We start from the raw sequence: 21912 nt of genomic DNA on the forward strand, positions 1-21912 counted from the left end.
AGAGACGTTTCCTAAACGCCGCGTCCTCTTTATGGAAGGATGCTTAAGAGTGACAATAAGTGTTCTACGGGGCTCAGAACCACTCTTATGCGCATTAGAGCTTATATCGACTGCTTAATTGCCATTTTGTTTCGTAAATTCTTCATTCCGTGGTTGAGTACGAGGCTTTTTCGCAGGATGCGGCGGTTTCAGTATGCCGGATCTTGTCCTTTTGACTATAGCGCCGTCGCCGGTCTTGTGCGCACGCGGGCACGGTATGTCTTCATCGTTCATATTGACGGTTGGCCCGATACTATTAAATCGATGACGCATCTCGGTGCTTTCATTAGTATCATGTTAGCTAGGACTATGGTCAATTCTCTGCTTAGAAGTAGCTTCTTACTCTGGTACTTGAGTAGCTTTACGCGCGCAGACATTGAAGAGCCTGGCAACATCACCAACGCCGGCGAAACGCAAATACACTGTTTTTCCTGATTTCATGTTCGCGGCCACGAGAGTTGCCCCCGCCTCCCATAATGCTAGATTGCTAAGTGCAATATGAAAGCCATCGGATCGTGGGTACTCCAGCCATGTACCTCGTTTGGTTTTGGGAACAAGTCGACAAGGAATTAAGACACTCTTGATCAGCTGGGCGTAGATAACGTCCCCCTCAACTGTCCTGCCATCTTCTGTCTTAATCTCTTTGACCGCAACCTCGTTCTTGCGGACCATCCTTCTACGCTGACCAGCATGAATAACCTTGCCTTTACGTTGCATAGTCTCGGCCAGCACGCAGAAGCAATATCACTTATGACGCGTTGCTTACAGATACAAAGACGGATTTTAGGGGTTCACCATCCACATACGTCGTCTTCCGCCAGGACATTGGCTCAGTGGGAGATCGAGGCTGGTCTGGATAACATCAATCTACTAAGTACGGGTAATTCGGGATCATCGAGGACAGATTATAGTAAATCATTATAATAAAGTATTGCTCTTCTTTAGAAACGCTTTCTGATAGTCCTTCAATTTTAGCCTCTGTCACGACTTTTATGGATATCCCTCACTATACTATGTGTGCGGTCAAGCGTGTACAAAACGTTCCAAGCCGAGAGCTAATCACGCCTCATTACTAAGACTTCCATTGAAATATCCTCAGTGGGTAAAATATGTTAACTAAGAAGCCTGCTTCCAATTTAACGAAGAAACTACTGCTATAAAATTATGGAACTGATTTATGGCATCTAATTGGCAAGCATCTGCTCCTCAATGCCAGCAAAGTTCAAATCCTGATTCTTTTCGAATATTACTATTCCATTTGGAATGCCCGGCTGAATCTGAATATCCATACAAGTCGTATAAACCTCCATACGGCCCTGAGGGACCATGCCAGTCGGGATAGTCGGCCATTCCCAAACCCAGTAGAGCGTGTAGTTATCATGTATGTCGGTGGGAAGTCGCAAGTCGTTCTGGCACCAGATATCGACCCCTTGAGGGTTCATAAGGACTTTGCTATAGATCTTCTGGCGAGCCGAAGAGATCGACCCGTTATTAATCTGATAGCATTGACCATCATCAAAAGACCGTGTAGCCAATAACACCCCCCTTTGATCCCCTCCGGTCCCACATGCGTTCCAGACACGGTGGGTAGAAAGAAGACGATCGTCTTTAGAAGGCGATGAGGTACTGTTGTGGCCCTAGGCCCACCTGGGGGCCCTATGTCCCCGTTTGTAGCTAGCAAGCCTGGATAGCTTCACCAGAGCTCAATACATCACTTTTTCAGCCTCTGGACCAGACTCTCCCACAACAGGTACCATATATGAATACAGTAGAATTCCTTAGTTTGTGGGGCGTATTCTCGGGAAGAGTGATATGTCCGTTTTCCTGATACTGTAGGGCTATAAAGTCGCCCGGCGACGCCTGTAATGGGGGCAAGCTTGCGTTGAATTGCCCGACCGTCTGTTGGGAGTCCCGGCATATAGGATCAGAAGGCAGGATTCCCAGGCTGGCATCCCGGCCAGGAGGCGGGAGTAGGTATTGTTGTTTTAGGTCATTGAATACTGGATCAAGTCGGAACATGGCGCCACGGATGAACCCCGGATCTCCGATCATGGTCCTATTCAGACCGAGACGCCTCACCCGTTCAACCCACGAATGGGCTATCGCAAGCGGTAGAACCAAGAAAAGTGATTTCACGAGCATGGTTAAATATGTTTTCTTACGACGCTACTTTACCTTACGAATATTTCTAAGATTATTCATTTTATATATACGCTGGACAATAAAAGAAGCAGGCCGGATTTGGATAAAGCCAAAAGCTGCACTGTACAATTATGTCTGTTGAGCAAGCCACATTAGTCGGGGCTGTACTCAAACCGTTTCTCTCTCCGTTTTCTCTGCATAACTACTCATAATCTCCTACGACTCCGGCTGATCAGGGCACGTGCCTGATAATTAACTGAACCGAGCCAGCCTGAGCAAAAGCGGCATTAGCGCTAGGCCCGATGTGTCCGAAAAAAGCTGCCATGGACATCAAACTACCCCGCGGCAGGGGTTCTTTGCGACGAGCTCAATGTTCATATTGCGAAACTCAGTTGAACGTCAAGATTCATCACCATTGACTCTGTAGTTTCTGCACTTGCGTTCTAAGCTGGGGATATAACCATTGACCACCAGGAGGTTTTCTGTAACTCAAATGCCTCTCGCAATGGCGGATACCGACTCGATAGATACACGTATCCCCGACTCCTGCCCTGCCTCCATCTCGGAAATCCTCAAGCATGCATGGCACCACAACCTCCCGAGTCTCAAGCCTCTACTCAATGTTCTGGGACGAGCCAGCGTCCAGGAGCCCACAACAGGCGAGACGCCCCTCCACGCCGCAATTCGCGCCTGCAAAGCGTCCGACGAAAAGTCTCCCGTGACCGCCAAAGACGTTGTCGAGGAGCTCTTCATGAGCGGCGCAATTTGGAATGACGTAGATAATAATAATGAAACACCAGGGTGTGTAGCGGCCCGATTAAAGCAGAAGGACCTGTACGAGATGTGTGTTGCGGCGGGCGTGCGAGCCGAGTTGCTATTTGAAATCCTCGAAGGCTACGAGGCACTTTCGTCGGCAGACGAGGACGAGGAGTTCGTAGACATCCGGGGAAACGGCGACGAAAATGCCGAGCAGGATGACGATGAAGTGCCAGAGCTAGTTAACATACAAGAAACCGAGATCGTCGACGAGAACCCCGATCGCGCCTTCACGGCCCCGAAGCCTGTGGCTGCCACTATCGACAGTGAGGATTACCTGCGTTCGAACTTGACGTACTCCGATGGGAAGCTAGTCGATGCCGAGAAGAATGGTGTTATGATGGCGTGGGAGACATCCATAATGCGGGCTTCGGTGGACGCACTACTGCCTTGTCTCACAAGCGGCCGTCGCATCTTGAACATCGGGTTTGGGATGGGCATCATCGACCAGATGTTCCGCGACACGGAACCTGCGAAACACCACATTATTGAAGCGCATCCTGAAGTGTTGGCATACATCAATGGCCCCGGTTGCAAATTTGGCAAGGATTGGGAGGCCTCGAGTCCCTCAGAAGGCGCCTATAAAGTATATGGCGGAAAGTGGCAAGATGTCGTACCGAAATTACTAGAAGCAGGAGAAATGTACGATGCGATATACTTCGATACCTTTGGAGAAGACTACAGCCAGCTACGTATGTTCTTCACCGACTACTTGCTCGGATTACTCGAAGAAGACGGCAGGTTTGGATTTTTCAATGGTTTGGGCGCAGATCGGCAGATCTGTTACGATGTGTACACGAAAGTGGTAGAGATGCATCTTAGCGATGCAGGAATGGACGTGGAATGGCTGGAAATGCAAGTCGATATGCAAGGCCTGGAGGCCGAGGGCAAAGGCGAGTGGCAAGGCGTCAAGAGGAGGTATTGGACCCTCGACAGTAAGTTCATCTATTACTCGATGTCGTGCGCAGTGCCAGCTGACCTTGACCAGAATATCGAATGCCTGTCGCCACTTTCATGGGTTGAGCCACTGCACAACTTGGCGAGGATAGCAGAGGACATGCGCCAATTCTATTTGGTTATCTATCACCGTATAAGTCTATATTTCAATTGTGGCCCATCTCCCTTCTGTAATGGCCCCTGCCAAGGTGTATGCCCGAATATATACCATTTTTATTTGAAGTTCTCGGGGTGCAGGATACCGGCGACATTGCCCGCCTGCACTCTCTTCAGAGTCAGAGCGGCAATGAGCGCGGCACCAACACCGCTACCATCTTCGGCTGCGAGAATCTCCACAGGATCCTCCTCCTTGGCGTTCTTCTTGACTGGCCAATCCAGGATCTCACGCAGGGCCTGGGCGCCTCGTGCCTTGAAGTGGGGGTATTTGTTGAAGACAGATCCATCAGCACCGACATGGCATGGCTGGAAGTTCTTCTTCTTGCAGATCGCTGCGACACCACAGGCGGAGAGGCGGGCGGCACGAGTGCCGATCAACTCGGCAGCGCGACGGATCAGCTCAAGCTCAGGACGAGTGGTAGCAATGCCGAGCTTATCAGAAAAGAGGTCGGCTGTCTCTTGCAAGTTTTCGAACGGGTCACTATCTAGAGTCAGCATGAAAACAATACTCAGATTAGGTGTTTCCCATGAACATACTCTTCGATTGCCGAAAGGAAGGATGCATCAAGGGTGTACGCCTTACGCAGCTTCTTGATGTCTTGCCCCTCAAAAATGTGGATATCCTTGTTGTCGTGCAGGTCGACCATGATCAGACGGAATATCTCTCCCAAGTATAGACCGGCGATCATCTTCTCGAAGGCTTGCTGTCCCGGGCGAGGCGAGTCCTTGTCGATAATGATATCGTACGGCGTCCGTGGGAGAATAACGTGCTCGTTATCGAAGGCTCCCCATTCGCAGTTGATGGCCATGGGGCAATCAGCAGGCAGGTTCAAGTGGGCGAGCTTGGGGATGGAGCCGCAGTTCTCCATGTAAGCAGCATTGCAACCTGTGCCGAAGATGCAGCCAATCTTCACCGTGGGATCGGTGTAGGCTGATGCAATCAGAGTACCAGTAGTGTCGTTGATAACGGCAGAGACCCTGATGGGGACGTCCTATTGCGATTGGTGTCAGTGCAAGTATGATGATACTTTTGTCCAGGATTATCAACCTTTGCTTTCAAAGCAGACTCGAGCATGGGGACGATGTTGTGACCCTCCACTCCGTCGATGTCGAAGCCCTTGGTCCATCGCTGCAAAGTACCCTCGTCGATGTAGTTCTGTGTAGCAGGATACGAGAAGGTGAAACCAAGGGGGATCATGGTACCAGGGGCAAGATCGCCATGGTGGGTGTCCAGGAATTGTTGCAAGCAGTCGGCGATGTAGTCCCAAAGCTCCTCGGACTCTCCTGTCTTCAGTTCTTCGGGCATGCGATACTTGGACTGGATGATATCAAACTCCGACTTGGTGTCAGTCAGAGTGATCTCGCACACACGCAAGTTGGTGCCGCCCATATCCAATGCCAGGTATGTGCCGGTTTCGTAGCCATCTGGGTATTCCATAACCCATGTTGGGTTCATAGGCTAGATGTCATCTGGGTCAGTATTTGTCATTGAAATCGGATCCAACTTGACCACGTACAATGCTGCCACCCTCGACAGTCAATCCTAAGAGTGTATTAGTCTTTTTCCTTTGGGGTTAATAGAACAAGCGTACCTTTCTCTAGCTCGGCGACGAAATGGTTCGTGATCTCCTTGAGCTTCTTGGTGTCGATGCTGAGGTGTTGCTCAAGCTTTTTAATCTCTCCAAGCAGGTCCTTGGGGACATCCGCGAGGGATCCTGTAGGTCATAGCTTGTTAGTCTCTCGTTGACCAGAAATTTGGAGTTTGAAACAACCCTCGCGACTGAAGCAGTGGTTATGATGGTGATAGGTGTGCTGCCGAGTAGCAATAGCAGAGGCTGAGGATCGCTGGCCAGAACCCATGATGTCTGATTTTATATGCCGAGCTGTGATTTATAGGGAAAACGAGCGACTGAAAAGATATTGAGGTAACTAATACTAGGAGAGGCGGCTAAACTCATGAACTGCGAGGCATGAATGAGGGCAATCGGAAATTATAGAATAGGGTGGCTGAAGGAAATCCATGAACAGACGAAGGTAAGGCTCGGCGCAAAGCTGAAACCTCGAGACGAGATTCTGAACTCTGTCGTCTCCATTGTCGCATTTTGAATTTTGAAAGGAGCTCTCAGTTTGGCAGGGACGTTCACGGAACGCTGCTTGCTCTCACGGGGCAAACATAACTTGTCCAGAACAAAGGGCGTAGCTTCCCAGCCTCACATCATCTCAGTTGTAAGTGATGACTTCACCCAGTGGCTGCAACAATCACTCGGCTATTGAGCCATCCATTGGAGTTGAGATCGTGCTTCCTGGAGTGGCTTCCACATGGTAACCCGGCTTTCCCAGACAATGCAGAGTTGGGAAAGAAATTGTGCAAATGGAGCTGTCTGATACATACCCTTTCGAGATGGAGGCTTGCGAGGACCGAGGCCGACCATTTTGGCGATATTTCGATTGTCGTGGATGTCGAAAATGTGTTGTCGATGTGTTGGTGCCTGGGCTGTTATAGCAAGTTTAAGTGGACTTTTTGAACTCGAGTGACGCGAGCAACTGCACTCTTCAGAAAACCCGCAACTGGCAAGAAAACTCTACCAGTTGTAAGCAGGTTCCACACACAGCTTGAGGGATATACAGTACCAAGGTATTAGTGAAGAAAAACTTACTTTAAATATTCTGAAATCCGGTTGAACCGCGTGACACTTACTCAGCTACACCAGTCGTGTCAATGGAAGTGGGATGTTGAGCTGGGCGGGATGAGCGGCGTTTTTGAACTGCAAGTGAGGGGGCATGACAATAAGGTTGACGAAACTGCTTTCGCAGCCCCTCCATCGACCCAGGCGTCTCCAAAAATGGAACAACTGAGCCCACGCTACGCTGAAAGAGTGTCCATAAACTTCTCTTCTCTCATGGTAATAACTCCGAAATCTCCTTGACCTGTCAAGCCCCGCAGGTGGGTCTTTCACAGCGGTGTGATGAACAAGCCATAGATGCCCTCTGCCTTGTGCCTAGTGGTGTGTTGGCTGGAAACCATAGCTGGCACTGAGGATATCTCAGCTTCCAAGCAGGAAGAAGAGCCCTACGGAGCCATCGGGTTTTAACGACGTTACCACTTGCACTTGCAAGAGCAGAGTGACTCTGGGCCAATAGAAGCTATGCATAGTTGCAAGACCAGACTTTGTAAGCCTTAAGATCGATATAGGCTCTTCAAGGTATGTGGTAGAACATGGTGACTAATGCTTAATACCCTGGTGATGTTGAGACAGAGCCACTGAAAAATCCATGTGTGTCTCATTCCATCCCGCGACCCCCAAGTCAGGTCGCAGAAACTCAATGCACATTGCCGTCCACAGATGTCGGTTATCTGGAATGAACGCTTGTCCAGGAAAGGCCTCAGATTCAGATTAGCGCTATGACCAATACCAAGCTTTTGTATCCTGGCTGGAACAACGTAGCTCCCCAATTCCGATTGCCGCAGCCCCAGTCCTTCAACTTGGATTTGGAGGGCACGGGCCAGCACTCAATTGACAGCTCCAACCCAAGCTAAGCGAAACGTGTCGTAAGCTTTTGGCGTAAAGGTGTAGCTGTCTTGAACTCGTGAACTCGCAACCGGATTATCGCCGTCAAGCTGTTGCATGAGTTGGCCACGGATTTTCACAGCTACAAGTTTTCTGCCCTGGTCTTTCCCTTCTTTCACCGATCACCCCGGACGAGCAGCTTGATCGATGAGTGCTCTTGGCGATCTTGGTTCACCATGAAGTCGATTGCCGCAGTTGCGACTGCTTTCCTGTCGCTCCTTTCACCCATTTTCGCCGATCCCACAAACGTTAGCAGCACACCCGTCTCCAAGGTCACCCTGCCATCCACCTTCAAGCCGCCCCAGGTTTTCAAGAATGCGAATCTGGTACATATCCTCTCGCTAGAGAAGAACTTTGCGAAAGAATCCATCAATGTCCTCATCGAGAATGTGTCAAAAGAGCCCCAAGACGAATACTTTCTGCCATTCACTAGCGAGCAGATGGCAAGGGTGGGAGGTATCGAGGTGAAGGACAGAAAGAATGTCGAAGTGACTGGATTTGTGGTTGAAGCTGCGGAGTTTGATGTCACGAGGTGAGGAACTTGGAATTGCTGCAGTTGCTGACTGCTGACAACTTCAGTGACACCCAGTACTACCGAATTAAGCTACCCGAGGCTCTTGAACCGAAGGGCCAGCAGACTCTCGGTATCTCCTTTTACTACTTGAAGGCATACTCGCCTCTGCCCGCTGCCATTGAACAGGCCGACAAGCAGTACCTCGTATACTCCTTCTCGGCCTACTGCGCCTCGGCTTACCCTACCTCCAAGCAAAAGACCGAAGTCAAGCTACCGTCGTCTGATATCCCCGATTACACCAAGATTGCTGGAAGCGGCGATGTGAAAGAGTTCCCCCAGAAACAGGGCTCTAAACTTACGTATGGCCCCTTCACTGATACTCCAGCTGGTGCTGTTTCGCCTGCCAAGGTCCGATACGAGTTCACCAGACCCGTAACGCACATCTCCTACCTCGAACGTGATGTTGAGGTTAGCCACTGGGGCGGAAACGTCGCTTTTGAGGAGAGATACACTCTTTACAACCAAGGCGCCAACCTGTCTGCGCTTTTCAACCGCGTCAAGTGGGCTCAGTCGCAATACTATAACCCCCAATCATATGCACTGAAGGAGATGAAGTTCCCTCTTCGAGTGGGCAGCAAGGATGCATACTTCACCGATGCCATTGGAAATGTGTCGACGTCTCGCTTCCGGAGTAACAAACGCGAAGCCGTGCTCGAGATAAAGCCTCGGTATCCCATCTTCGGCGGTTGGAAGTACCCGTTCACCATAGGCTGGAATGCGGATGCGAAGCACTATCTCCGAAAGCAGGCAGGCGACAGCTACATCCTGAACGTCCCCTTCATCGAGGGACCCAAACAAGCCGAAGGCGCTGGATACGAGCAGGTTCAACTGCGGGTTTTCCTGCCAGAAGGCGCCGAGTAAGTTGACAACGCTGTTACAACAAAAAAGTCAAGTTTGCTAATCATTGCATAGGAACGTCAAGTTCTACACGACCATACCGCAGTCGTCCATCACTGACCACATTGTGGATTTGCAAACAACATATCTCGACACCATTGGTCGCACCGTGCTGACTATCCGGGCTCGAAATCTACCCGATGAATTCCGGGACCGCGAGTTGATTGTCTCGTACGATTACTCGTTCTTTGCGAGCCTCCGCAAGCCACTCGTCATCTTTGGAAGTATGATGGTTGTCTTTGTTGGCACATGGCTGATCTCCAAGATTGACATGAAGTTTTCGACCAAATAGACACAACGTTGAAGGGACGGGGTTGCACTGTAAATTTAGGGATACAGAAAAGTTAATGAAAAATGCATGGCACTCGAGAAGACCTCGAGAATAAGAAGTAAAGACATCTAGCTACAAGCCATTGCAGGTCTATATGGTCAGTTGCCACATTATCGATTGGTGTGATAGTCGCGCTCCAGTCCCCAAACACTTTCAAGCCAGCCTCATCCAATCTGCCTTATGCCAGATGATATACTCCACTCACCGCCATCTGCGAAGTGCTGTGAGATCTCGATGCCGTGATCTACAACCTATGAAGAATCGAGCCGTTCAATTTGCAAACCTATCGAGAACCACTGGGTGCAGGGTCTAAGGGACTCTCTGCATACTCCTAGCGCGCGCCGACGGAAGCGGGCTCCTCGGCTTCCATGTATTCGCCGAGCCAATCCTGCAGGCTGACGTCGGCGCAACATTATTCGCAAATGCGAGCCCACATACTGGAAAAATGTAGGTCCATACTGGAAAACATAAGTCAATAACTTGATAGGTGCTGTTGCCAGATGGGTTCGATCTACAGCCAGCAGACCCAACTCGGAAGGTTGCTGATTGTTCGATACGCGAAGCATGGAAATGGTAGTATTGCTCCATAAAGGCAAGTTTGGGAACCAGGAACAATTCTGGTGACATATGCCTTTGTTAGCATCAGATTCCAAGTCGCCCGAAAGCTGTAGTGTACGAAGGAGGCGATGGCACACTTCGTATCTGCCTCGTAATGATGGTTGCCACACAACGTGGATATTTTGTAGTCATATGGACGCTAAACTGGGATGACTGACTTGACATGTCTCTTTCTGAGTCGGATGCTGCAGATAGGATCCTTTTCCTGCACATTTCCATGGCATTGTGACAATCGGCCGGTATCCGCTTGGAACTAGAAGTTGGAAGTACGGGCTACCGAGTAATAGATTGTAGTTCCGGGGGTGGGAGACAGGGATCACAGCCTGTATACATACATAACCTTGTATCCTGGAACGGTAGGACCAAAGGGGGCTTCGGGCGCTCTTGGTGCTTCTCGAAAAGCTCGATCGCTTCGGTGCGAAGCGAAGACGCATGGGATGGTTCTTCTGAAGCAAGGCTCTCTGTCGGCTTGGCGCCATGTCAAGCATGGGATGATATGGCTCCAAAGATGATAAATACCCAGGTTCTACTCCCAAACAAATTCGTCCTGTCCTCGTTCCATCTTGTTATTCCTCCAGCCTTAACTCAACGCATAAGTGCTTCTGTCGGTCCATTCTCCAGAGACGAGCCTGGTCATACACTATCACATCCCAAATCGGCTTTGTCTCTTCCACCAGCCTGTGGAACACCAAAGTACTTATCTCACTGACCCTTAATGCTCCCTCACCATAAATGAGCTACCAGACCATCAAAGCCACCACCTACGTGTCCAGAACGATGTGTTTCAAGGCCGAGCCCTCCAAGAAATATTACTATCACGAGGAAGTCATCCCTGTGCGACAAGTCCACGCCCACCACCATCACCACCGCAGCCATGCCCCGAGGGCCAGCTACCACTCCTCGCACAGCCCGCGCGTGAGCCAGACCAGCTATCGGCGCAGCGGCCCTGTCGTCTACCAGAGGACAAGCCAGACGAGATATGTCTGAGGCATATCAGTGCTGGGAAACGTCATGGTGTCTTTCTGCCGTGACGGACCATCTCACCAACTTGAACGCAACCTGGTATTCGACTTGCACGACTAATATGATTACGATGAATCATGACGAAACAGACTACGTTGACGGACTGGCAAACACGGCTGATGTATGGGCATTTCAAATCTTACACCTTTTCTAATCTTCGCGTGCCATGATACACGAGGCGCCGGCGTCTGAGATATTTCAATTGCCTTTGTTGAGAAAAGTCAGCGAGCAACAAATGGCATGCAATCTCGATGGGCCAATGGGACCGCTTGGCCTTGGTTCGCGGCCGGCGTCATAGGAGCTTCTTCTTTTCGATGTGGTGGGGTGTGAATGTGGCGCTGAGCTGGCTTCGGATTGCGGGGTGCTTTCTCTTTTGCTCAGTGCTGCAGGTGATAACGGGTAATCGATAAAAAGTACTAGAAGCTAGAACGCTATGATGTCATCAATTAATACTTCGTCATCCTTCCCCCGATTGTCCTTTTGCGATCCAGCCTTTTTCTAAAAAGAGTACGATAAGCGAATGAGTCCCACTTGGTCTTCTCCAGGTGTTGTGCGATGAGGGAATTGAGGTGATGTGATACATATTTGATGTTAGCTTGGTCGGCTTGACGCCATTGCTACCGATGGTTGCCAGCTCAAAGCCATACATTAAGTGGGGTGTTCTTTGTAGTTTGCAGAAACCAAGAACAAACAATGTTCATGGAAGTTGCTCATCTTCCATAATCCCTGTTGAGGTATACTTCTTGTACTCGTTGCGAGTCGCTGTCAATCTGCTGTTAGTGCCGATCAGCCCCACCAATTTGCATTCCGGCAACAGGGTCGTCACAATTATAGCTTGTTAGTTGTAAGTCACCTTGCCGTCTGTCGCGGTTGCTCTCTTCAAGTTTCGCAAATGCTGTTGCGTAGCTCGATATTGCAGTGAAGGAAGCGACTGACCGAGGTTTACAGGCGGTGCTGATAGGGTCCATAACGGCAGAGCTACTCCCAGATACTTGCCATCATGTAAGTCGTCACCTTTACTTCTTTGGATGTTGATTGTATCGTCCCTCGGCATCAACTAGGAAAAGGTTGACACGATGCATTTCCGTCGAGGGATAGATCGCGAAAGCAGCACCTCTTCAGCTGGAGCCTACCGGCCGACTCATCTGTATTTCAAGCCGTGGGCTGTCTGAACGATACACAAGGATGCCTGCTAACCATGACTTGCCCAGGCATCGTGGTCTCTCCATCCGCTCCAATAAAGGGGGCTCGAACCCGACATCCCCGCCAGCCCGCAAGGGTTTCTCCTTCTCGTCACTGCGCGGCTCGATCCAGCCCGAACTCGCCCGCAAACTGTACCGAGTGATCAAGTCGACCAACAGCCTCGTCTCAGCGCACGAAGCAGCCGGAAGAGAGCGCAACAACATCGCCGTGCAGCTGTCAGAATGGGGCGAGCAGACCAACGATGATGCCGTCTCCGATATCAGCGACAAGATCGGGGTGATATTATCGGAGCTCGGGCAAGCGGAGGACGGGTACGCGCAGGACCTCGAGGAGGCGCGCGCCGTGCTCAAGACGATCCGTAACACGGAGAAGAGCGTCCATCCCAGCCGCGACAGCAAGGCCCGCATCGCCGACGAGATCCAGAAGCTCAAGCTGAAGGAGCCCCAGAGCACGAAGCTCGTTGTGCTCGAGCAGGAGCTGGTACGTGCCGAGGCGGAGAACATGGTTGCGGAGGCCCAGTTGACCAATATTGTATGTGTTATCATCTACCCGTCATCTCTGAGCATCGCTTTATGCAAGACCTGCAAGTTGATCCTGTGTGTTTGGGCGGTCGGCTGACGGATGAAACAGACACGTCAAAAGCTCAAAGAAGCCTACGCCGCCGAGTTTGCAGCCGTCATCGAGCGCGCTGAGAAGCAGAAAATTCTGGCCAACCATGGCCGCAGACTGTTGGAGCTCTTGGACGACACGCCCATCGCGCCGGGAGACACTCGAAGAGCGTACGAGCATGGCAGCGCCGCACGCCAGATTCTCAACGATGCCGAAGATGACCTTCGGGACTTGGAGACGAATCAGGGGCAGGGACTGGAAATGCCAGCTGAGGCTGAGCCCGTTGCAGAAAGTATCCCTCGCTCGTCTGTTGAGACTGGCACGCATACAGAGAATGGGACAACTTTGCACGACCGCGGTAAGCACGTCGAAGTGGGAAGCACCGAGGCATCGCCTGTTGAAGCTTCGTAGAAAGGAGCTTGGGCGGATATTGCTGTTGCTTGAGCGTGATCGAATTGCTCACTTCCTACCTTTTCATATGATGTTGGTGGTGATTCGTACAAAGTCAATCAGTTCTGTTAGCACACTTTTGTATTCTGGGTTTTGGTAGTAATAGTATGGTGTTGGGACGGGCTAAAGGAATACCCGGGGGTATACGCGCTTTGTTCGATCGCTCGCTCCAGATATGAGACTTTTTTTCTGCCAATAGGCAGTTTTCATACGCAACAAGACTTGCTTCATTGTTCAAATCTCATTATTTTCGGGAATGTGATTTGAAAGAACAATCGAATAGAGGGCTTGAGGTGTGTTAAAGAAAGATATTTAATCACCTTGCGGTTCAACATCGGTCCAAGAACCCCAATTATTCTGAGCTGTCGGTCGAATTGGAGAACCTCAATCTGCATTTTGAACATGAGGAGCACTTAGAACATGGAACTTCTTCTACTTCCAGGACGGCAAGTCCGAAGACCTGCTCTCAAACTATGCAGGACTGGTAGTCTACGAGTCAGTGCCAGGATACGCCGGGCGTACTCGAGCAAACCCCAGCCAGATATCTACGATGTCGTTTGCGTAGGAGGCGGCCCCGCCGGCTTGAGCCTTCTGACAGCTCTCCGTGAGTGGTGTCAATTGACGGGCAAGGCTTAATTACTCTTCTAATGTTATATTCCCAGGCGCGAATTCTGCCACTGCAGGCCTCCGAGTAGCTCTCGTCGAAGCTCAAGACCTCAACAAAACTCGTTCATGGACTCTACCGCCCGATCGATTCTCGAATCGCTGTAGCTCGTTGACCCCATCCTCGGCACGATTCCTGGACAAGATAGGAGCATGGAGCCACGTCAAGCAGGAACGAGTCCAACCCTACCAGGAGATGCAGGTCTGGGATGGCGTCACGGATGCGCGCATCGAATTTGACTGGGCGCAAGGAGCGACGGGGAGCACCATCGCCTACATGACAGAGAACCTGAACTTAACATCTGGTCTTTTGAGTCGACTGGATGAGCTTGGCGGCACTACAATTTTCAACGCCGCAAAAGTGGAGAACATTACTTTGGGCGAGGATACGGAGGATCTGGATCTAAGCCAATGGCCCATCGTGCACCTTTCGGGTGGCAAGCAGCTCGCAGCTCGTCTTCTGGTGGGAGCGGACGGCGCGAATAGCCCTGTCAGGACTTTTGCAGAGATCAAGAGCCGTGGATGGGATTACAACCGCCATGGCGTCGTTGCTACACTGCAGCTCGAGGACCACGGCTGGGGTGGTGATGCTATGAAGATTGCGTACCAAAGATTCCTTCCGACGGGACCTATCGCCATGCTACCTATGCCAGGGAAATTCTCGACACTTGTCTGGTCGACGACGCCATCGAACGCGGTTCTGCTCAAGAGCCTGCCTGCGAAGGACTTTATTGCCCTGGTGAATGCCGCGTTCCGCTTGAGAACGGTTGATCTGGACTTCATGCACACGATGACCTCGGGCCAGGATGATGAACTAGCGTGGAGGCTGCAGCATACATCTTTTGTTGCAGAAGCCATTCCGCAGACCGTCGTCGGGGTCCAGGAAGGCACGATAGCGTCATTCCCACTGAAGATGCGCCACGCCGACACCTACATTGGAGAGAGGGTTGCCCTCATTGGAGACGCGGCTCACACTACCCATCCGTTGGCCGGTCAGGGGCTGAACCTGGGACAAGCCGATGTCGAAAGTCTTGCCAAGACAATTGAATATTCAGTCTTACATGGGCAGGACTTAGGAACGCGCATGTCTCTTGAGGGTTACAACTCGGAGCGATATACTAAAAACCATGTGTTCTTGGGAGTCGTCGACAAGCTTCACAAGCTGTACTCTTTTGAGAATGGACCACTAGTGCCATTGAGGTCCTTGGGTCTCAATGCGGTCAATGCCATGAGACCGCTGAAAAACTTCTTGATGGACCAGGCGGCTGGGAAGGGTGTGAAACTGTTTTGAGTTGTATAACATATATGAGAGGCCGGGTAGGTAGATCTGGAACGTATGACCAGGTCTAACGTGTACAGCTTAGCATATACGCCCCTGTGTCAATTCCAACTGTAAAGTAGATATGTACATCCACAAATTAATGAAGCACTCTGAGCCTGCCCAGTCGAGGGTCTTTATGCAACTTAGGTATTGCGGGGTGTGGGGCTGTCTATAAGCTTAGCTCACGATCGGCGTTTGCTACGCCGACCAACGCCAAAGAAAATAATTTTTTGAATCGCGAACTTCAAGAACTGCCATTCAACCCCGCCAACACCACGTATACACATCATGGCACCCTCATCGGGCAGGCGCTTAGCGTCTCGAACTAAGGAAGAACCGGAAGAGCGCAAGGTCAGGATAAATCTACAGGGCGGAAGTGTATGTCACGCATCTAACATATCTACAGATCGTCGGCATCAACAAGGAAACCGTGACCAACACCGTCTCGACCGACTACCCGGACAACTTCATCGACGAAGATCATGCCTGGGACGTGGACTATTTTCGATCCAAGTTCAGAGTCGAATGGCATGAGAACAACGAGCACGAAGCCCAGTTCTCGCTTATCGGGCTTGACGCTTCCATCGCCAATGCCTTCCGTCGCATTCTTATTGCTGAGATCCCCACGTTGGCTATTGAGAAGGTCTTCATGAATAACAACACTTCGGTAATCCAGGATGAAGTGCTAGCGCACAGGCTCGGCCTCATCCCTTTCACTGGTGGCAAGAAGGGAATCCGAGATTGGATGACATACCTGTCAAAAGATGCCGACGGCCAAGATCTATGTTTCGACCACAACACCGTGCAACTCTCTCTCTCGGTCGAGTGCACGAAAAACAAGGATGCGAAACCCGACGAGACAGACCCGACAAAGCTCTACCATAATGCGCACGTATATGCTAGAGACATCGTCTTCCAACCCTTGGGCGACCAAGAGAAATGGTTTTCCGGCGACGACATTATCAGGCCCGTCAATCCCGACATCTTGATCGCGAAGCTCCGGCCCCCCCAGGTGTTGGATATGGACCTTCACATGCACAAGGGCATCGGAGCAGACCACGCCAAGTTCTCCCCTGTGTGTACTGCGAGTTACCGCCTGTTGCCGACTATCACTATTACGAAACCGATACTGGGTGACGACGCGAAGAAGTTCCAAGAGTGCTTTATGCCTGGTACGATAAAATTGGAAAAGGTGACGAGACAAGAGGCAAGGCAGGCAGGAAGTGGCTACGAGGGCCACGAAGGCGAGAACAAGGCCGTGGTCGCTAACGCCATGTACGACACCGTCAGCAGAGAGGTGCTACGCCACGACGAGTTCCAGGGCAAGGTCAAGCTGGGCCGCAAGCGAGACCACTTCATCTTCTCGATCGAGAGCTCGGGGCAGTGGGATAGTGACGAGCTGTTCCTCGAGTCAGTCAAAGTCATGAAGCAGAAGGTGGGGAAACTGAGGCAGCTGGCAGTTACCATGGTCACGGAGAATTCAATCTAGTGGTTGCCGTCACACCAGGCAGCTTTGCACTTGCGGTATAACATAGGGGAAATGGCGTTCTCTCGGAAAAGGCGATCTGATTTGGCTCTGACCCGAAGATTTGTCTTGTGAAGAACCATCAACTTCGTATGTACGCCGTACCGTGTGGTTCATCGGATGATCTCTCATTTTTAGTACCCCGAGGCCCCAATTGCCCGAGCGCCCTGCCTCGAGGCATGGGCTGCATTATCAAAATCCCTGGATCCACTGTTGCACTTTTGCCGAGTTTGTCTTTGATGTAGTGAGCTCCTTGTGGTGGTTCATATCCATCTGTCGGCGCCATTCGGCGACCCAATTGCAAGATATGATGTGTGGTAGAAAGAGAGCAGGCTAAAGAATAAAGAATAGATAGATAACCGGTGTGCTCGGACGTAAACTTGGGCCACGTCGAGGGCGCTTTCGTTGAAGGGGTTGGATAAGCCGGGATTGTAGAGGGCTGGTTCAACTTACTTACTCGTATTTAGGTCGATAGACATACAACCGCGGAGGATTCCAATGTTTCTCATGAGCTCTTGAGAGGCTTATAAGGTGACGATGTACATTTCTTGCGGACGAGATCGAGATATCGTCGCTCAGTGACTAACAACCTTCCGAAACTTTCCGAGGCCTTCTTTGAAAGAACGTCCGAATTGGAACCTCCTCCAGTTGCGTTTTGTCAGATTGGTAGGATAACCGCTATAGCCAGATGCTGAACATGTTGGGAATTGACTATCTTGGGCACGCGACCCCTATTCTCGATATCGGGCTCACCTCAGCTACAGTAAATATTTCCTTTTCAGTAGTCTTCTATAGGCCCCATTCCGATTTGATGTTGGCGCCTCGAGATCCTTCGGACAATTGGACACATTATTGTTTGGTTGCCGCCAGTGAATAGTAACGGCAAAATCAAGATATGTCGGACCCTCTGTACTCTCTCGCCTGACCTACCTGTGTACGTGTCATTCTCCATTGTATCACTGTCAGCAGAAGCCCAAGTATCGACGCCGTATTGTTGATGATGTGCATACCCGTGTCGTGCTGGTTTGAAACCACTGGTAGAAGAAATGACATGCATAAGCTACTGGGCCTAGGATCCAATCGATTTCAATATTCTTATTACCCCTTGCGTTCTAGTAGCCTTCCCAGCTTGAGACCCCAGATTTGCTTGAGTTGCGAATGAGGATGAAAGTAAGGGATGGCCCGGCTTGGCAACCTGGTCAAGCAGTTTATGGGATTGATTGGCTTTGGACTCGGCCGTTGTTGGTGTTATTGAATTTTGTATCTGTCATAGAACCCTGTCTGGAGGGTATCATTGCGATTTCTGTCTCGATTCGGCCAAGGTATCCCCCTTTTCTGTCTGATTGTTTGCTACCGCACCACCGTACGAGCAAGTTGGCAAATGGCAAATGGCAACTGCCAAAAATCCTGCATGGGGCGGTTTGGTGCACTACTAAGGACTGTCTTCTAGAAGACTGGGCAGTGACAGCCGTAGACTGAAGGTGCTGGTTAGTCCACGAACGAAATGGCAACGCAAAGCTGGATTTATTTGATCTGCTGCTTCTTTTTCTGTGACACGTTGCACTAGCTTCCACTTCAGCATTGTTTTGTTTGCCTTACATCTTTTTATTTATTTCTTTTGGGGACATGGCGTCTTTAGGTATAACAAAACTCGTTCCCCCTTTCTCCACACAGTCACACCCATCGTCTGCGTCGCTGCGCTGACGGTTGCCGTAAGACTATACACCCGCTTTACTTTGTTAAAAGCTGAGGAGCCGATGACTACCTCATGCTTGGTGTTGTCGTAAGATGCCATGGTTTAATCTCTTGCTCGCACAAGCTCGATAAAGACGCTTACCGTGGCGAAGCTCGTGGCTCTTGGCACTTATGCCACCTTCTCAAACCTAATAAAATGCCGTAGGGGAGTTTTAAGGTCTGGGTCTGCCGATGAAGTCGATACCACCCCAAACCCAGTTTTTGATGGTGGAAGAGGCTCCTTTGAATTTTAGGCCTCCCGTCAGTTTGAACATACTTGGACCTATTGGTCATCACAGCAATGTGAGCGTCCCCAGCGCTTTGGAGCCTGACTTCCGCCCTCTGCAAGATGTCCATCGTCCGGTAATACCGGCGTATACTCTCGCTGAATGCCGTGATCTATCCACCCATGGAATGACCTGCTCGTGGGGTTGTTAGTCTTATGGCCTCTACTTCTTCTTCGGCGGCATCTTTATGTGCGTCCTGTGGAAAAGTCATGGGGTATGGGATACGGCAAGTGCATGGACAAGCTTGTATTCCTGTTTTTGATCTTGGCCATGAACATCAGCCTCGACGTGATCAACTTCGTTCTGCCAGTGCCCCTAATTCGCCGACTTCAGATCCTGGAGAGCCAGAAGATCGCGCTGGTATTAATGTTCAATTTCAGTGCCTCGTGGTTTGAAAGCAATGTCCCTCTTATGGGTAATGGTGCCTGGTCTTCGGGTCATATCACTGTTAGCATTGTAGAAGTTTACACCGACAGTTGACTCATCGTGTGAGGAACACATCAATTCCACAGTTCTCGTTCTAAATGTTGATAACAGACGCAGTGACGGAACTAGACGTTGCGATCTGGTCCGGTGTATAGATCAACGTGAGCACGATATACGCATGCTTGACACCTCTGAAACCCCTTTGCCAGTCATGTATTCCCAAAGATGCTGTCTTTGGGGTCGCCGCCTCATAGTGCCAATTCGAAGCGGCGATCAACTACGGGTGTGAATGTGGCATTGAGCTTGCGGCTATTGCGCTCGGCTGAGAGTGTGGTATATGACCACAGGTGTGGCAGGCTCAAAGTGGCAAACTGCACCGAGCAGGGGATTGATGCAATGAGAGGGCACAGAAGTAACACTAACGAGAAGCATTTCATTTCGCGGTGATTGGCTCCTCTTGTTGTGGTAAACTTTTCCCAGAAGTCAAGGGCACTATGGTTATGAAGGCGTCCATCTTATGCATCGAAATAATTGAATGCCACGAGGATGTTGGATTATTGGCACAGAGTACAGTCAGAATACGAGACAAACATGCCCGACAACTTTGTCCAGTCATCTACATCTCTATTGGGTCGTCCGCAGCTGTCCAACACTTTGTACGGCGACGACTCATCCTCGTCATCAGGACAGCAGCCGGTGTTGTCAGCAATCTGACAATGAAACCCACAAGACCGTTGGATGCGTCGTTACGACGTAGCCTTGGCCATGTGCGAGCAGCGAGTGATTCATCGATACCACCGTTGGAAGTCAACGAAACATCGTACCACCTACAACTCAAAGTTTGAGGGGCGTCAGCCACAATTCTTCTTCTGTTCTATTCGACGGCTTCTTATAACCATCACCTTACTTTGACGAAATTTGGATGTCTCCGCAAAGTCCATCAAGGCCCCCAAGGCTGTCATTGACTTAGCGAGATAACTTAGACGTGACAATAACAGCTCCAATAATCTGCTTCCTTTGTGACGACGCCAGAGACCGGCTGTAGATCACCACAGCACGACCGCCTTCGAAACAACTCATCGAACATGGCGTTGACGATGGACGAAGCACCTTCTGCAAGGGCATTACCATGGTGCTAACGAAAGCGTGGCAGTGTTGTTAGCCACACAACGACAATAAAGTAATGAGTAAATGGCACAGTTTTTGACACACGCAATAGAAAATAAGAGACCGGGCAGTCTTCGTGCTCAGGATGTGGGTTACTTTGACCCCAAAGGCAAAGATCCACAGCGGTATGACGTTGGGCCAGATATCTAAGTACACCAAGTCTTCGACTTCACTGATCGGCCTCGTCACCTAGCTGCAATCAAGGGCGAGGATGCTATACGCAGGGTTTGGGCGGAATATTTCTGAGTGTTGCGTTGCTTTGGCACTCGCAAACGTTATTTATAACCGACCGTCGTCTATTGGAGACCGCCCGTATCGATATTATTTGCGAGAAGCTCCAGGACCAACACAAGCTGTCGTAGTCCACCTCGATGAAGCATCTACACGCCTTAAAATTTACTTTGCAAGATGTCGCTGTTGGCAAAGATCCATTGGTCTTCGTCCACATGGTCGTCCGTCACGCCAAAGGTTGTGGACAAAGCTTCGAAACCGAACTAAATGCGCATTCGAAGCCTTTGACGGTGACATTAAAAGCCAACTGGAGACCCCAACGGAAGCTACGACAATCGACAGCATGTTCATACGTCCCCGAGAGCGGGGGAGCGTTGCAGAAAATGGCCACAAACAGATCAAGGCAAAGTCCATCAACACCCCCATCAACCAGCTGCTCTGCAATCATCATCGGTCAATTATCACAATGCTGATAACAGCCGGCACATTTACATAGTACTTGATTACTACTGAGGGTCCCAATAAATATGGGTGTCACATATACTTCGTCAGCCGACCTACTTTATTTCGACGTCCACATTACCACGGCCACCACTTTCTGTTGAATTTTTAATTCTGCGACAATATTCCCCACGACTAAATATGGTCACCGACCGAGAAATGCCTTGTGCGACTGCAGACAGGCGGCTTCGAGAACGTGCGTGTAGACCAGCATACCTAGGGCAACGGGCGACGCACCGCTCGAGCTACCAACTTTGGGACCCAGCGGCTTGAGTGAATAGTACATATATTTCTAACTGTAAACCCCCTTTCGGCAAGCGTCATGCTTCACACTTGAGCAGGAAGGCTGGTGTCTGTTGAAAGCCATACAGCCGAGCCAACATGTGTGCGAGGTAATACTGTCTATGTGTTAATCACAGATACAGCTACATATCAGACTTTATGAGCGAGTTGACTCCAACATGTCCTTTCATAAACATTATTTGACTTTTATCCCTTCTATTTCTTCAATGTATGCCAGGTGTTTTGTTTTATTAATGAGGCACTCACCTACCTCAATTGTTTTGAACACTTAGTTGTTGTACCCAAATAACGTTAAGCTCAGGGGGCTGAGAACGACAAAGAGAAATGATGGCATTAATTGTATCTGGAGCCCTTATTGAATATAAACACA

At 50.2% G+C, this 21912-nt stretch overlaps 9 protein-coding genes across 9 annotated transcripts; 7 read left to right on the forward strand and 2 right to left on the reverse strand.

The window, feature by feature from the left end:
* Positions 1-705: 705 nt before the first annotated feature.
* Positions 706-876, forward strand: BCR38DRAFT_314816 (uncharacterized protein; the record flags this gene model as incomplete). The annotated part of the gene is made up of 1 exon (XM_040854689.1): positions 706-876. A coding segment is annotated over one exon (171 nt), but the record flags the coding sequence as incomplete, so codon positions are not given.
* A 183-nt stretch (positions 877-1059) lies between these two features.
* On the reverse strand, positions 1060-2181 carry BCR38DRAFT_501857 (uncharacterized protein; the record flags this gene model as incomplete). The annotated part of the gene is made up of 2 exons (XM_040864852.1): positions 1060-1665; positions 1772-2181. The coding sequence occupies 2 exons, from the start codon at positions 2179-2181 to the stop codon at positions 1224-1226; spliced, it is 852 nt and encodes a 283-aa protein (XP_040710735.1). The 3' UTR covers positions 1060-1223.
* A 505-nt stretch (positions 2182-2686) lies between these two features.
* BCR38DRAFT_354218 (arginine N-methyltransferase 2) lies at positions 2687-4020 on the forward strand (the record flags this gene model as incomplete). Its single annotated transcript, XM_040856862.1, has 2 exons — positions 2687-3932; positions 3986-4020. 2 exons carry the CDS (start codon positions 2687-2689, stop codon positions 4018-4020), a joined length of 1281 nt encoding a protein of 426 aa, XP_040710736.1.
* Positions 4021-4167: 147 nt separating this feature from the next.
* Positions 4168-5970, reverse strand: BCR38DRAFT_489990 (hexokinase; the record flags this gene model as incomplete). The annotated part of the gene is made up of 6 exons (XM_040864467.1): positions 4168-4591; positions 4648-5102; positions 5159-5569; positions 5628-5653; positions 5703-5825; positions 5883-5970. 6 exons carry the CDS (start codon positions 5968-5970, stop codon positions 4168-4170), a joined length of 1527 nt encoding a protein of 508 aa, XP_040710737.1.
* A 1790-nt stretch (positions 5971-7760) lies between these two features.
* BCR38DRAFT_83680 (Ribophorin I) lies at positions 7761-9587 on the forward strand. The gene is made up of 3 exons (XM_040865689.1): positions 7761-8211; positions 8259-9110; positions 9166-9587. The coding sequence occupies exons 1-3, from the start codon at positions 7856-7858 to the stop codon at positions 9440-9442; spliced, it is 1485 nt and encodes a 494-aa protein (XP_040710738.1). The 5' UTR covers positions 7761-7855; the 3' UTR covers positions 9443-9587.
* An 895-nt stretch (positions 9588-10482) lies between these two features.
* Positions 10483-11621, forward strand: BCR38DRAFT_449254 (uncharacterized protein). The gene has a single exon (XM_040861275.1). It carries the CDS (start codon positions 10832-10834, stop codon positions 11084-11086), a length of 255 nt encoding a protein of 84 aa, XP_040710739.1. The 5' UTR covers positions 10483-10831; the 3' UTR covers positions 11087-11621.
* Positions 11622-12307: 686 nt separating this feature from the next.
* Positions 12308-13345, forward strand: BCR38DRAFT_354431 (Eisosome component PIL1-domain-containing protein; the record flags this gene model as incomplete). The annotated part of the gene is made up of 2 exons (XM_040856882.1): positions 12308-12856; positions 12956-13345. The coding sequence occupies 2 exons, from the start codon at positions 12308-12310 to the stop codon at positions 13343-13345; spliced, it is 939 nt and encodes a 312-aa protein (XP_040710740.1).
* A 459-nt stretch (positions 13346-13804) lies between these two features.
* BCR38DRAFT_354411 (uncharacterized protein) lies at positions 13805-15338 on the forward strand (the record flags this gene model as incomplete). Its single annotated transcript, XM_040856880.1, has 2 exons — positions 13805-13988; positions 14047-15338. The coding sequence occupies 2 exons, from the start codon at positions 13805-13807 to the stop codon at positions 15336-15338; spliced, it is 1476 nt and encodes a 491-aa protein (XP_040710741.1).
* Positions 15339-15560: 222 nt separating this feature from the next.
* BCR38DRAFT_83667 (RNA polymerase Rpb3/RpoA insert domain-containing protein) lies at positions 15561-16916 on the forward strand. Its single transcript, XM_040865688.1, has 2 exons — positions 15561-15719; positions 15775-16916. The coding sequence occupies exons 1-2, from the start codon at positions 15657-15659 to the stop codon at positions 16855-16857; spliced, it is 1146 nt and encodes a 381-aa protein (XP_040710742.1). The 5' UTR covers positions 15561-15656; the 3' UTR covers positions 16858-16916.
* The last annotated feature ends 4996 nt before the right edge of the window (positions 16917-21912 follow it).

The sequence above is a fragment of the Pseudomassariella vexata genome, assembly GCF_002105095.1.
Source record: "Pseudomassariella vexata strain CBS 129021 chromosome Unknown BCR38scaffold_19, whole genome shotgun sequence".
NCBI classification, from domain to species: Eukaryota; Fungi; Ascomycota; class Sordariomycetes; order Amphisphaeriales; family Pseudomassariaceae; genus Pseudomassariella; species Pseudomassariella vexata.